This window comes from Schistocerca serialis, chromosome 1, assembly GCF_023864345.2.
Source record: "Schistocerca serialis cubense isolate TAMUIC-IGC-003099 chromosome 1, iqSchSeri2.2, whole genome shotgun sequence".
NCBI classification, from domain to species: Eukaryota; Metazoa; Arthropoda; class Insecta; order Orthoptera; family Acrididae; genus Schistocerca; species Schistocerca serialis.
This window is the reverse complement of record NC_064638.1, coordinates 37,585,468-37,601,836: the sequence shown is the minus strand read 5'-3', so window position 1 is coordinate 37,601,836 and position 16,369 is coordinate 37,585,468. Positions and strand designations below refer to the sequence as shown.

The 16,369-nt window shown below is 40.7% G+C and overlaps 1 protein-coding gene and 1 non-coding gene across 2 annotated transcripts in view; both read left to right on the top strand.

Annotated features, from left to right (window-relative positions):
* The first annotated feature begins 8,879 nt into the window (after positions 1-8,879).
* Positions 8,880-8,951, top strand: Trnac-gca (transfer RNA cysteine (anticodon GCA)). The gene has a single exon. It is a non-coding gene; the product is annotated as a tRNA-Cys (tRNA).
* Positions 8,952-9,061: 110 nt separating this feature from the next.
* Positions 9,062-16,369, top strand: part of LOC126461355 (protein YIF1B) — a 63,608-nt gene continuing 56,300 nt past the window's right edge. The window contains exon 1 of the mRNA XM_050095990.1: positions 9,062-9,291. Coding sequence (XP_049951947.1) covers positions 9,258-9,291 — 34 coding nt within the window. The 5' untranslated portion in view covers positions 9,062-9,257. The remainder of the gene's footprint in view (positions 9,292-16,369) is intronic.

Below are 16,369 nucleotides of genomic sequence, written 5' to 3'. Positions count from 1 at the left end.
TGATATAGTCTACAATTTATTACTTGACCCCCTGCTTCCGGCAGAAGGATAATTTTACTCTTTACACTCTCGGTGTATGATACTGTATCGTCTGGCAAGTGAAATGTGTCATAGCAAGCTGCACACAGTTCTAATATCACATTTCTTTCTTCACAGCTTAAATGCTTTGTTCACATCTTCTCTTTAAGAACAATGATTCTTGCTTTCCCTCCTTTACTTGCTGCATCTGTCTTTGGAATTCTCCTTGTGTCCTGTACTCCTCTTGATACACTCTCTTATTCAGGCCATACAAATTCTACGTGCTTGTTGGTTGGTCCACTGATTAGACACGTATGATTTTCTGCGAATACCAGTGGTTCTCGTAGAAGTATTCCTTCATTGCTTTCTTGCCTTGGCACATCTGCTCCATTTATTCCTTTGTGTCAGTTTTTACTCTAAAAGCTCTTTCTTGTCATGGAAGTGTGATAATTTTTAACTTTTCTTTTCTTCACATCTTTGCATACTGCAGCTAATGTTATTTCTTATACATTCTTCGCCTGCTCCAATTATTTCTTAAACATTCTTTACCTGCTTCAGCGGATTCAAAATTTTCCTCCTTTCTTTGTTTAATGCAACTAACATTATTCCATGGTAATGTTTCGCCTGTTCCTGCAGGCTCGTAGTTTCCCTTGCTTATTGCGACTAGTGTGATTTCTGCTTCCCTACATTTCCCTACAATTCTAGTGTGTTTCCATCTGTGTGTTATTCTCTTCCTGGTTTCCACAGGACTCGTTTTTCCATGAGTTCTATTGATCCTTTAATCCTTGGTTTCATTTTCAATGTTTCGAGGTATTATCGTGATTCCTATGTTATGGCGAGCTACCTTTCGGGCTGTTTTCATTTTCATATTTCTTCCAAGAATTTATGTTGTCTGAGCAGTGTAGTCTATCACTGAGTCTAGTAAAGAAATTTCTACCCACTAGAACTACAAATGTAAGATCCAACGCTTTCCCTATAATGTGAAATTCATCTTTCACCAGCATGTTGTCACCTGTTGCCAACTCAAGGTTTACTGTACCTTCCATACTTATTTTATCTTATGGGAGCCTTTATATTTTATGAAGTAACAGCTTTTTCATGAGATGAGAAAACATTTTATTTTCCAAGCACAGATCAAAAACTAACAAGAATAAACAACTCGTAACCAAGCCGACTACGGCAAAGTTAAATATCTATCAGCTGCAGCTTTCACCCGCTGGTTTTGGCGCAGTGGATAAATGATGTCGCCACATCAGCCCCCCTCCTTTTGAAACCGGGTGCACCAGGTATGGGGGGAAACTTGCACTTGATTTTTCTACCAGCTCTCGTGAAAACACCTGGTGCAGGCAATGGCTGCTCCTGTTCTGCACTTGCTGCTTCGTTGTCCTCTTCTGAAACCGAGGGCTCGGCGAGACTATCTGCTGTTTCTTTGGCCTCCACGTTTGAGGGTGATTTTGCAGACCGAGGAAGGAGTGTACCCTCTTCGGTGTAAGCAGGTTTAAGCCGCTCAATTGAGACTGTCTCTTCTTTACCATCCTTATCGATTTTGAAGCTGTGGCTTCCTCTTGTGATTACCCTGTATGGTCCAGAGTAAGGCGAAACAAGCGGCGGGCGCACCGTATCATCCCTAAGCCACACGTGGGACGTTGCTTGCAGGTCTTTATGTACAAACACTCTCCGGTCTCCATGTCTGACAGGGTTAGTGGGTTTGATGTTTCTCATTCTAATGCTGAGTTGTCTCGCGAATTGCGTGCATAGCTCAGGGGCGAACGGCTGTGTAGATGCTGGAACGATAAATTCTCCAGGAACCCTCAATTGCTCGCCATAAACCAATTCTGCGGAAGAGCATTGTAAGTCCTCCTTCACGGCCGTTCTCAATCCGAGTAGGACCAGCGGTAGTGCTTCAGGACATGAAGTGGAACTACACATTAATGCAGCTTTGAGCGTGCGGTGTAGTCGTTCCACCATTCCATTACTAGATGGATGATAGCTTGTAGTGCGTAGGTGGTTGCACCCGCACAGTAGTAAAAGTTCATTGAAAAGTTGGCTTTCAAACTGCCTTCCGCGATCTGTTGTTATGTTTTGCGGAACGCCAAACCTGGAGAACCATGAATGCAACAGTGCTTTTGCAACCGACTCCGCAGAAATGTCTTGTATTACGACTACTTCTGGCCACCTGGTAAAACGATCAATGATTGTGAGCAAATAGCATTGTTCTGAAGAGCATGATAGCGGGCCCACAATGTCCACATGTATATGTGAAAATCTGGCAGATGGCGTCGGGAAGTCAGCAATAGGTGCAAAGACATGTCTGCTGATTTTATTACGCTGGCATGTTAGGCATGCACGCGCCCATGCACGACAATCTTTTTGTATTCCAGGCCACACTACTTTGGAGGAAACTAACTTGGCTGTAGCTCGTACTCCTGGATGTGATAGGTTATGTAGTGCACTATAAATCTCGCGACGATATTGTTCTGGTATGTAAGGTCGCTCCTTTCCTTTTGCTACATCACACCAAATTCCGTCTGGAACATTTGGGACAGACACACGTCTGAGCTGCAGCGCAGTTCTCTGTTCCTCTATTAGACGGCGCAAGAAAGGATCTGCTCATTGTTTAGACGCTAACTCGGTCCAACGAATTGAATTTAAACTGGCACAATTCCTAGACAGGCAATCTGCGACCAGGTTGTCTTTTCCTGAAATGTGACGCACGTCAGTTGTGAACTGTGCAATGTACTCGACTTGCCTGCACTGATGTGGTGAGTTGAGCTCTGTGTCTCGTTGAAATATAGCTACTAACGGCTTGTGATCGGTAAAAATTGCAAAGTGCCTCCCTTCGACAGACGTGCGAAAATGCTCTATGGCTAAGTAAATAGCAAGCAACTCACGGTCAATAGCACTCCATTTTTGCTGCTGTCGAGTCAGGTTATTATAGAAAAATGCGAGCGGCTGCCATCTGCCATCAACTTCTTGCTGTGGCGCTGCACCCACTGCCGTTTGGCTCGCATCAACCATGAGCGCTAAAGGAGCGCTCAATCTTGGATGTCCCAGTAGTGTTGCCCGAGAAAGTCATTTCTTTAAGTCATGGAAAGCTGCTTCAGCATCTGGACTCCATGGAGTTTTACGATTTCCTGTTGTATTTTTACCTGCAAGTAACGTTGTGAGTGGCTCTTGGGCGGCAGCTAATTTAGGTAAGTGACGTCTGTAATAGTTGAGCATGCCTAAAAATCTGCGAAGTCCTTTGTAAGTTGTGGGAAGGGGCATCTGTTGTACTGCTTCAACCCGCTCAGGCAAAGGCGACAGGCCTGCTGCTGAAACCAAATATCCCAGGAACTTAACCTCGCGTTTTCCAAACGTGCACTTTGTTTCGTTAATAATTATGCCATACTCTGTCAGACGGCGGAAAAGCTGCCGCAGATGTTCGACATGCTGATATACAGAACCAGAGAACACTAAAATGTCGTCCACATAACAAAATACGAATGGTAATTCTCGAAGCACCTAATGCATGACTCTTTGCCATGTTTGGGCAGCGTTTCTGAGGCCAAATGGCATAAAATTGTACTCATACAAACCGAATGGCGTGGTAACTGCTGTTTTTTTGATGTCAGATGGAGCCATGGGAATCTGGGAAAATGCTTTGGCGCAATCAATCACAATAAATATTTTGGCATTGCTAATCGTACTGTTCAAATCAGTCACATTGGGTACTGGGTAGCGGTCGGGAAGTATGCGGGCATTGAGCGCCCTGTAGTCTCCACATACTCTCCATGAATTGTCTTTTTTACGGACCATGTGAATTGGAGATGCCCATGAACTATCAGACCTACTTACAATACCTGTTTTTAGAAGTCTGTCGAACTCAGCTCGTGCTGCCAGCAGCTTCTCTGGAGGCAGACGCCGCGGGCGGAAGGCAACGGGTTGACCTCGTGTCGTGCTGATGTGGTGTTGAGTATTGTGTCTGCATTTCCTGGTTGCGTTGACGGGTTCGGTAAGTGCTGGAAAGTCTTGAAGTAGTTAACGAAAAAGTGATTCCTCCGACAGTGCTCTGATATTGCCTACAGTATACGAATCGTTACGACTGTCGAGTGTCTTCTTGCGTGACGCACACGTGTGCGCCCCGCTTAGTTGCGGGTACGAAATCGTATCACAATGTCCCGACGCGGATGACGCGGTAGAGAAGCCGGAAATCTTCGTGCGGAAGACACGGGCACATCGCACTGCACTTGAACCGACGCGGAAGACGCAGTAGGCAATATCCCTTCTGTGGGAACTGTCACCAAACTACGGTTAACCAGGTCGGGCATAAGTCGGTAGTTCCGTAAAAAGTTCGCTCCAATTATAGGACTCGGCACATCAGCAACCACAAAAGTCCATTTTGGATGGAAGTTGGAATTCATATGTAATGCCAACTGTTTCTCCCCATAGGTAGATATTCTGGAATTGTTTGCCGCAGTCAGCACATGTTGCGTTGTTGTCGTGAGTATATCACCTCTCTTTCTTGGATAAACACTGACTTCTGAACCTGTGTCAATCAGAAACTTCTCACCTGAAGAGAGGTCCAACACGAACAATCGGTGTGATTGGTTGACTGCAAATAACGTGGCGTTTTCACCTCTTTGAATCACGCTATGACTCGGGCGCCTATGTTGTTGTTGACGAACGTTAGCGCCCCTTAATGCCCGCCTTTTAAGTTTGGGTTGGTGCAGGGTTGAATACATTGACGGGCAGTGTTACCGAAGCGTCTGTGGTACCAGCACCATTGATCTGTCAAATCCTGTTGGATAGCATTTCTTCGCCTTTTCCAACTGCGACTTCGTAGCTGCTGTTGGTGTGAAGTTACTTGCACGTTGAGTTTTGCCACTTGAGCTGCCAGTTGCTGTATGGTGGGTTTGGTCGATGAGCACTGCTGTTGAGAAGTATTATTGCATGTTCCTGACTCACTGACGTCAGATTCCATCACACTACACGTTCTTGGGTCTCTATCCTGGCTGTAGTTGAATTCGGAACACGCAGAAACTTCGGTTAAGGTGTTTGCGATGGTGTCTGCCTTTTTTGCTAAGACTTGCAATGGTAAGTCTGTTTCTGCTGCAATGACTGCACGGATGTTGGCAGGAAGTTTACGAAGCCATATTAGACGTAAAGACTCTTCAGGTAGGAGTTCCGGGCCGGCTAATGTACGTAAGGCTTTGAGTACTTGTGACGGAGTCTTGTCGCCCAAATCTTCGTATGCGAAAATTTTTGTAGTCGCAAATCTGGTGACAACGTATAATGCTGTATGAGAGCTTCCTTTAGCACAAAGTAATTTTGTTGCGACAAGGTTTCTTCTACTTGCTCTATCACTTCTAAATTTAGATGTGAAACCACTATATTAAATTTGTCAATGTCGTTAGACACGCCACGCTGGCGAAATATGCATTCAGCCTGTGTAAACAAAAGCTAGGGGCGCGTCGGCCAGAACGTGGAAAGCTTAACACTTCCGTGTCGCGCGTAGGTACTCCCATCTTTTACGTTAACATCTGTCGTTCCGTTTTGTGGCGAATCAAAGGGCGTGGACCGCGATCCTTGGTCGAACAGACTGTAGTCTTCAATCTTGATTCCACTGCCCCATGCTTTTGTCTCTGAATTCATTATTCTCGTCGGTATATATATTTTCTTTATGCTTCTGCTACGATTTTTCGGGGTCACCACTATGGGAGCCTTTATATTTTAGGAAGTAACAGCTTTTTCATGAGATGAGAAAACATTTTATTTTTCAAGCACAGATCAAAAACTAACAAGAATAAACAACTCGTAACCAAGCCGACTACGGCAAAGATAAATATCTATCAGCTGCAGCTTTCACCCGCTGTTTTTAGCGCAGTGGATAGATGACGTCGCCACAAACTCTTACCACTTTCTTATTGTTGTGTGCATTCTTCTTAGCAGGAAACATCCAGTCAGGCTCTACCCTTTGTTGTTGCTAAAGCTTTAGGGCTACAGAATTTCATTTAGTTCATGAGTCATAATATGGGTAATTTTATAACAAACATCTGATGCAGTCAGCTGTTTTACTTGAAGTGCTAAAAGGTGTTCCTTCACAATAATAATATGTTAGCTGGTGCTGGTATTTCGTGGTATGTCTGATCATCTTCTAACATATCCAAAGAATCTAAATGAGAAGAATGTTCTAGTATTTTTGTCAAGTATTGTTAAGAGTTTCCCTGTGATCTCTATGGAGAGCTGGTTCTTTAAAAATTTTGTGCAGTTATCTAGTACTACGTGAGCTTCACTGCTTTTTAGGAGAGCTTTAAATGCTGGAACTTTGTTGTGAATACTCTGACTGTTAACCACTAGGATTTTAATGCTCTCACCTGTGAGGGCCATTTCTTTCGTTCTTACACTGATACTTTCAGGCCTCGTACACCTAGCGTTATCTGGAATTGATGGGGTGTCGCATAATGTAAAGAATTCTCGTGTAAACCACACCCACAATCAGCTGAGGGCACCCATCCCCAGAGGTAATGGTGGAGGGTGGGGGGAGGGGGCACACTCCATACCCCCACCCCACACCTAGCTCTCAAATAAATGGAAAATAAATAATGTACAATGGTGTTTTTACTTCAAGAAAATGATTTTAAAATCGGTATTTCATGAGTTTTTAACAGGATGAGGACTAGAGGTTTTTTTATGGTTACTTACAAGTCGCCATTCGTCTTTCAAAATATTAAAAATACTCTATACCCCTGGTCTCGCCCTCGCCCCCACCTTCCCCTCAAACTGTCGTATGGATCTAGAATGGATGCCCTTGCAGTCTGCTACATGGATAGCAGCGTCTGGGGTGTAGTGCACACCTGACTCATTTCGGGGGAACCTACAGTTCTCAGTCCTATGGCGCAAGTCTCAGAAGTCATAGCCTAGTTTGTCACAGAACCTTTGTGGTATCTGGTTCCAGCCTTCCACTCAACTCAGATCCAGAGGGGCCATGATCTGTTTTGGGGATAATGCTGCAGATAGCGAGCTTCGTTGAAAATCCACGACAAGACTGGTATTCTCAGTCTTCTCTGCCAGTGTGACTTCGTAGACCTGATGGCAGGCATCGTTCGTCTCAACGTGTGTTACAATCTGCAGTTGGTTCCCGCAGTGACTTACGGAATAGCCTTTTCAACATTGGTTTCCTGCACACTGAATGCACTTGGTGTTCCTTCGTATCCCTTGCTACCATTTCCGTAACGGGTACCACTATTTGCCATACACTTGAACCACCATTGATTAATAGACACGTATGTTTTGTGTTTGTCTCCCCTTAACATGGGACGCAGCACATTTCCAAGCAGGTGAAGTGAGTCTCACTGTCTCAGTTTTGGTTTCAGTGGAAGGCAGTTTTAGGTTAGATGGATGGGTGTAACATACTGAGTTCGCCCTGGTCCCTGGCTCCACTGTATGCTACGTTCAGACCTACCACTTACACGCCACTCACAGTCAAATGCACAAGTAGTCATAGATATTATACTTCCTGCAGAAGGGACAGTTTCATTTCCTGCAGAAGGAATAGTTTCCACAGAACAAGAATTCAATTGAAATGTTACGTTCTCAAAACACTGTTGTGACTGAACTCGCACATTGTCAAATCCTAGCAACTTACGACCCAATTTGGAAACAATTTCTCAGAGTGATAAAGAAATACTAACCGTGAGCTTTGCATAGCGACCGTCTACAATGCGTCTCTTATATGTTAACGAAGGATGTGTGTGCTCTGTAGGTCAGAGAGTAGACACTGAGAGGAGTGGGATTCAAATCCCTGCCTGGCCGCACAGTTCTCTTCAGCTTTTTTCAAACTTAATTACAGCGAATTCCGAGATGGCCTTTTCAATTACACCACAGCTGATTTCTTTCTCGATTCCAGCTAATCTAATGCTCGACGTCTAGTAAGATTCGTTCTTTCTTTTTCGAAATGTGGAGAAACGGTAGACTAAGAATTATTTACAAAAAGTCCGTTGAACAACAGCAGCACACATGACATAATGAAAAAAGATAGATAAATTAGGTGTCGGTGGCTATCACCATTTTCCTACTTATCACTGATCGTTGAATACAGGATTATCACAGCCTGCTCAGATTATCTAAGTAGTACGCCTTATGAGGAGCGTATGAACTTTTCGTTGCCCAAATGTGCATTTTCAAGCGTCGATCAACCAAGGCGGCACTACATATATTTATCGGTACGCCAGGAGAAACGATAAATATCATAGCATGGCGTGTCTGGATCAGAAAGATATATTTCACGTCTGTGCTCACTACTGGATCGCAACTCTGAGAGGCAGTGACTGAAAAAAAAATCTTGCGGTTTGGAAATGTAAAATGGTTACTGGCACTCATTACCTTTATAAAAACTTATTATCATACACGGTTATGCCTATCCGAATAGCAACGGACGAAGCGCGTTGATGCCAGCAGAGTTTCACACATTTGTTGTAGTTATGTCTTTCAGAAAATCACGACTTTTCCCTTAGTAACCCTGTAACAATCTTCAGTTAATTGAGTTGTTTTACACTGCGTATGATCTAGCGTGTCTATGGATTGGATTGCGCTGAGTCACAACAGATGTATTAATTATTGCCGCTTTATGTAAAATGCAATAACAGCAGCAACGCGTAAGAAATTTCACAGGAGAAAGTTTGTTGCACATCATATATATATATTTTTCGGTTTAAATATTTTATTTTCCGGTTAAGTGGGATACATCAATCATACGCCTATTAATTATAAACATTATAACAGATAGCTTAATCAGGTGTACCGTACGCCTATTAATTATAAACATTATAACAGATAGCTTAATCAACTGTATTATATTTCATTTGTAGTTGTCGAACGTCGGGGGTATAGCTCAGTGGTAGAGCATTCGACTGCAGATCGAGAGGTCCCCGGTTCAAACCCGGGTGCCCCCTTCATTTTGATGTTTTTTTTCTCGATTAGTTCGTTTATAGTTATGATGGTGAATTGGATGCACACTATAGTGTATTTAACGACTGTACACTAACGGAGACAAAAACAATTTCACCGTGTCCTCTGCATACCATATGTCAGATGTCTTCGAAACATGTTGTTCGTTAGTGTTTTGTTTTGCGTGTTGGAAGCGGTGAGTATGTGGCCGTGTGTAATGTGAGTGTGCAGTGTAATTTCAAAAGTGTTAACTGGTATCCACAGAACTCATAGATAGAAACAACAGATTTCAGTAAATATAGGGCACTGAAATGAACTATAACGCTTCAGCAGGAGCAAGACATCGTAAGTGTAGGTGGTCTCACTTAAATCAGATGTGGTGAACAACTGGTTAATCAAATCTGTCGTTCGCTAGAAGCATTTTGGGTAGATTTGCACGAAAAGTATCTGCACAGTAGTCAGCAAAGTAATATGTATAGTATACAAAAATTAAATGTTGACTGTAACGTAAATTGTAGCTTTGGAGGTTAATTGTAGTGCTCTTTTGCCATTAGAATCTTGATGTTTAAGTGCAGTTGGACTACTTGACAACTTTTTGGTTTTCTTTAGTTAAGGTGGCGTTGACAGTTGATAGTAGTTTGTGATCACCACACCTAGTTTATTTGTGACCAAAACAGTTAGTGTAGAACTATTGGTTTTGGGTGCTTACAGCAAATGTGCAGCTTACACTTAAATTTTTGCATTGTCATAGTGATTTGTTTTCATATCATTTACCACTGAAAAAAAGTTTGTGTGTAGTTATGCAACGTAGTGCACGTAAGTATCGTGTGTGTGCCGTTGTACTTTAATCATTTGTAGTTGATAGTTGTAGCTATTCACTAACGGGCAATTTACGTAATAGTTACGCGAATAATACATAACATATCGGTAGATGTTTAAGTAAAACATTTCCCCATGGGCTGCATACTCAACAGCACACTTAAAAGCAAATTAATGGATAAACATTAAATGTCATGCGTTAAGCTCATTCTCGCCATCTCATTTCATGGCAAACATACTTTGCAGTACATGTGTTTTCGGTAGTCTTTCCCTCAAAAATTGCTTTTTAAAATTTATGATTGGTAAAATTTGATTGTCCAATAACTTTCTCACTACTTTCATTATAAAATAAGAGTGCATGAGTTTCATTTCCAGACAAGTGAAAGAAGAAAAGGAAACTGTGACCATCATGGGATGTAAATAAATCCAAGGTCTTAACATTTTATTGCAGTGGTCATAATATTACTTCTCTGGTTAAGATGTAATGTATTGTGCCACCAGTGGATCCTTTACCAGGGGCAGGGAACGTGTGGAGTTTCACCCTTACATGTACTCTGTGGAAAGTAATTTATTGTTCATTTATGCAAATGGGAGGAACTGGATCTACGTTTTTGATATTCCTTTATCTGTATAAATTTATATGTAGAGCTTATCCCTGCAATTAATGACTTGAGAATAGGAATAGTGATTATTTAATAGATTTCATACTTGCTACATTAAATTGAATGCATTTTCATAACTGCTGTGTTTTCAGTAGGCCTACATTCTTGCTTTTCATAGTGGGATCCAAATATGAAATTTTAAAAGAAATTTATTTTCTTTTACATTCCTAAAATTTTGCTTCTGCATTAATCAGCGATGTTTGCCAGCATGGACCACTGCTGTTCTCCAAAGTGTTGCCCAGTAATACAATCGCATATGTAGTACTCTAGAGAAATTTGAAGAAATGTTTTTAGGCAATTTACCCCCAAGCACCAGTGTGTGTGTCACACACAATACACAGTTTCTAGGGCTCTGTCTATGCTGTCAGATGTGTCTTTATTACTGTAGCTCTTACACCCTGTTTTGTTGTTGTGGTCTTCAGTCCTAATGTATGTTTTATTCTAGTTTTACCTACTGTAACCTACATCCACTAAATCTGCTACTTGCGCTTGAGCCTTGGTCTCCCCTCCTCTCCCTTCCTTTCATTAACAATCTAAAGACGGTGTGATGCCATGTGATGTGTCCTATCAAATTATTTGGTCATGTTGTGCCATTAATTCATGTTGTCTGCAGTTCGATTCAGTTCCTCCTCAGTGTTTTGCTCTACCCATCTAATCTTCAGTGTTCTTCCGTAGCACCACATTTTCAAAGTAGTTGTTTTTTTTCCCCCTCTAACCTGTTTATTGACCTCATTTTACTTCCTTATAAGGCTACACTCCAGATTTACTAACACTTATTTTTTTTAATTTCCTTTTTCAGACAAACTTTTAATGTAATTGTCAGCCTGCATTTTATAACCTTTCTGTTTAATCAGTCCTCAGGTATTTTGATGCACAAACAACAGCAGCTTGTAGATTCCTTTTTTAGTGTCTCATTGCCAATCTAATTTCCTCAGCATCACAAGATTTATTCTGCTATATTCCATTACACCCGATGTAGTGTTGTTAATACTCATCTTGTATCCTCTTTTCAAAGCAGTAGCCATTCTGCTCAACTACTCTTTCAAGTCCTTTTTTATTACTGACAGAATTGCAATGTCATTAGCAAATCTCAGTGTTCTTATTTCTTCTCTTTGTACTTTATTCATCATTTCAAATTTCTCCTCAGTTTCCTTTACTTGTGGCTCAATGTACATGCTGAAGAACTCCCTTTTCAACTACTGTTTCCCCTTCGTGCACTTCAGCTCGTAACTGCAATTGAAAATAAGTCATAGGGTCAGTGTTGCCTTGCATGTTTATAATCAAACTGACCTTCCCTAACATAGCCCTCTACCAATTTTTCTCTTCTCTTTTTCTCTTCTCATTATGTTCTGAGAATAACTTAGTGAACTGACAGTTCAGTATTATTCACACCTGTCAGCACCTGCCTTCTTTGCAATTAGAATTACTTATTACATTCTTCTTTAAATCTGAAAGTATTTCATCTGTCTTATACACCATATAAAACGTTTCATCGTGGCTGGCTCTCTCGAGGGTCTCAGTAATTTTGAGGGGATGGTGTCAACTCTGGAGGTTTGTTTTTGATTTAGATCTTTCAGAGCTTTGTCAAATTCTTCTTGTAGTGCAATATCTCACATCTCACTTTTATCTACTTTCTTTTTCCCCTTCTGTTATCACATATGATTTACCTAAATGGGAAGAGAGGGAATTAACCGCAAGCCTTGTGAAGACGCCATCTGAGCAATCAGCTGAAGAGACATCGCCTAACCGTGTGAAATGTAAATGGTCAAATGTATGAAACTTCCTGGATTAAACCTGTGTGCTGGACTGAGACCTGAACTCAGGACCTTTGTCTTTCACAGGAAAAGTGCTCTACCAACTGAGTTACCCGAGCACGCCTCGTGATCCACGCTCACAATTTTACTTCTGCCAGTACCTTGTCACCTACCTTCCAAACTTCACAGATGTTCTCCTCGAAACTTGCGGGTCTAGCACTTCTGGAAGAAAGGATGTTGTGGAGATGGCTTAGCCACAACCTGGGGGATGTTTTCTGAATGAAATTTTCACCCTGCAGCAGAGTGTGCACCAACATGAAACTTCCTGGCAGATTAAAACTGTGTGACAGACCGAGACTCAAACTTGGGACCTTTGCCTTTTCTGAGCAAGTTCTCTACTGACTGAGCTACTCAAGCCATGTGTCCACAATATCATTTTTTCCAGAAGTGCTAGTCACCCAGGTTTCATGGGAGAACTTCTGTGAAGTTTCAAAAACAGGATACAAGGTACTGGCAGAAGTAAAATTATGAAGGCAGGTCATGAGCCATGCTTGGGTAGCTCAGTCAGAAGAGCACTTGCCTGCGAAAGGTAGAGTTTGAGTCTTGGTCCAGCACACAGTTTCGATCTACCAGGATGTTTCATATCAGGGCATACTCCACTGCAGAGTGAAAATTTCATTCTGGTCAGATGTGTATTTTAACCACAGTCCACCTTAATATGACATAGTCCATGTCCATTGAGGCAGGCTAGGACCTTCATAGTCTCAAATGTTACTGAATTTAGGATATGTTAAAATGAAGGATTAAGTAAGCAACACTTTTTTTCCCCTCTAAAAAAGTTTCTGCTCAAAGATACAGCCCTTCAAAGATGAAGGTGTGCATGCCATTTTGGAGATGTGAATTTTGGGAAAAAATATTGAAATGGTGTATCTCTGGAATAGTTTTAGATATTCTATGTGCTTTTTTTATTTCTAAGATAATTGCTTTATGATGGCAAAGAAATCCACCATTTGGACTTATCTGTCATAGTTCTTTTACTATAGCTTTCTGAACTTTTTTAAATTTCTGGAATGTTTTTTCCTTCCAAAATGCCGATCCATAAAATTTTGATTTTTTTTTTCTGTTGATTATTACCATATAGCTCTAATTCCCTGAAAAGGAGAGCTTCCACTTTTAGGTTCAACAAATTTTATAAACAGTTGAAATTTTTGCCATACATAAAACCTGTTTTATTACCACATTATCACATAACAGGCTAATAAAAATCAAAATCTAGCCTTATTTAACATAATTTTAGTTTTGAAAGATGAGTAAGAGACTCATTTTTCAAACATTTTAAATTGTTCCAAAATAGCCTATATGCGAAAGACTTAAAGGTTTCAATTTATGCAAGAGTGATGCCTTCCTGTTGAACGAATAGGAACTGGAGCACTTACAATAATCAAAACATTGTGAACAGGAAGTGAGCACTGATGACGTCGTTGCTGTCCTTCAGCTGGAAACCTATATATCCAACAGCTGGCCCACGTGGTTGCACAAAGTTCACTGCAATTTCATTTAACTCATAACTAGTGTCTATAATCTCTGCAATCCACCAGTCACAGTCATACGCCACAAACATCCCCCTTCTCATGTTGTGAATTTGAATATTATCCTGCTGTTTCTGAGATGTTGGCCGAATGAACGAAATTTCTTTTTTTTTGCTCTCTAAAGTGCGTGCAATACGAATTCGCCCATCACTTTGAGTCCAAAAATGTGTCTTCTGAATTCCTTTCAGCATTCTGAATCACAACTGTATGTATTTGGTCTGGTAAGATGATGTTTTGTAGCATGGTGTTTCAGGAGGCCTCCTACACCATCACAAGGCCCCTACCCGTGGCCAGTAGCGCTGTATACCCAGTCAGTTGGCACAAGCGACTTACTCAGTTCAAACAGCTGGTACGATTTTTAAAATGACCAAGAGCACCATCAGCAATAATGATGATCTTCTCTGCCCCTGTTTGCAGTTGAAGAATTTTGCGTGTTTTTAGGAAAGCATGTGCTGTGTCATGTCCTGTGTCATCACTTATAACTGCAACACTTATGGTCTTGTTTTGAAAATATGTCACTCCTGTAAAAATTGAAACCTGTTCATTACTCCAATGATATCCTTGTACTTCTTGTGGGAGAATTACAGACCAGTTCTCAGCAAAATCACAGTGAAGCACTAAACATAGTTCTTCAGCCTGTAGACACCCTTTCACTTTTGCAATCAGTTATTGTTGCAATTTCTTCAGATACTGGTGTATTACTGCTTTCACTGACCATTTACCAAGTTCATCAATGAAACTGTCAAAGGCAACAGTTTTCTTAGTTTATTTTCATCCCATGCCACATATATAATTTCTGCAGGTTTTATCTGCTACGTCTTCCAGGCCAGTTGTCTGTAAAGACAGTCCTCCCTTTCCAGGCCAGTCACCACATTCTTGAAACAAATAAGTCTTTCGCCTTACAGATTACTAATGACTTCACGTGCCCAACCGAGGTGTCATATGTCACGTGCTTCAGTAATTTCTTCAGAGTTACCACACAAAGTTCAAAATTTGCACAGTACACACATAAACAAACATCTCTAGATGGGTGTGGAATTACCATCTTAGGTCATAGTGTATAAAATTTTGATCTTCCAATATGTGAAGTTGTATAGTTGCTCTTGTAAATTGCAAAAGTTTAAGACTGCAAGTCATGTACCTCTTCACTTTCACAACTTTTTAACCTTCAGCTGTTACAGTTATACCGCCTTTTTTGTTGGCACTCTGGCGAGAACAGTTCCATTTATCTTCCAAATAAAATGACTGCACTGTTTGAACTTGAGCTGCTTCTACATGACCATAATAGGAATCTTGCCTTCCAAAGATTCCTTTTACAGACCTCATATTTCTTGATTTGTCTGCCATGTACTTTTGATACTGATGGAATGTGGTTCAGAATTGTTTTGTTTGAAAATGTCTCTGGAATAATAGTTAAAACTTGAATCTTTTCTCTGTAGGATGCACAATATTCAACAGCTGAATTGATATTTGTGAAAAATTCCTGGCAAGAGATGCAAGAATGCTTTGGTTCATTTTCTTCTGAAGATGTAATTTCTACTTTAGAGAGTGTGGTCAGTTTTGCTGTAGTGTAATCATCCATAGCTTTAGTAATTTGTCTGCACTTTCTTGCTGCATAGAGCTTATGACTAGACTTCCTCTTTAATCGAGATGAAAATAGTCAGCACACTTCACTCTTCAGTGGCCCCAGTCAGGAGACATATCAAACAATCCTTTTTACAAAATGCTCTGCAACTGTGTCAACTGGCAGATTCCTCACGAAAATACAGAACTCACTGAATGGTCTCAAATTTGTTGAAAGCCTCTTCAGTAAACAAATTAGCACTGAACAACTACAGTACAGAAATCTGTGATGAACAACCATGACAAAGAAACTACAACAAAGGGTAAGAAATATCTGCAACAAAGAAAGTGAAAAGAAATAACTGCAACAAAGACAATAGAAATAAACATTGTAACAAAGAAATGAGTAAGAAACAATTTCCGTGAAGACTTACATTACCCATAAAGGTTTAAAAAAATGATTTTTTGAAATAAAACCTGTCCAACTTAAAAGTGGAAGCTCTCCTTTGCAGAGAATATGTACAGAGTACATGGTGCTAATCAACAGTAAAAATCTAACTTTTCTGGATTGGCATTTAAAAAAATTCTGTAAATTATAAAAAAATTCAAAAGGTGACAGTGAAAGAACTTTCACAGTTATGACCAAACGAAGGATACCATTGAATCATAAAACAATTATCTTTCAAATAAAGAAAACTCTAACAAATTATCTAGAACTGTTACCGAGGTACAGCATTTTAAAAAAATTTCCAAATTTCACATCTTCAAGATGGTGTTCGCAGTGTAGTCTTTGCAGGCCTGTGTCTCGGGGCAGGAATTTTTTGGGAGAATACAAAAAATATGTGATTCTTACTTACTCCTGAATTTTAACATATTCAAAATTCAATAACATCTGGGACTATGAAGGTAACCCCCCTGCCTGAAGTGACACGGATTATGCCAGATGCTATGTTTTTGTGTTATTTCATAGTTTATTTGATTTGCTGTATGCTCCTGCCTGAACTGTAAAAACTGTGTCTTTATTGTTTATAAAGAA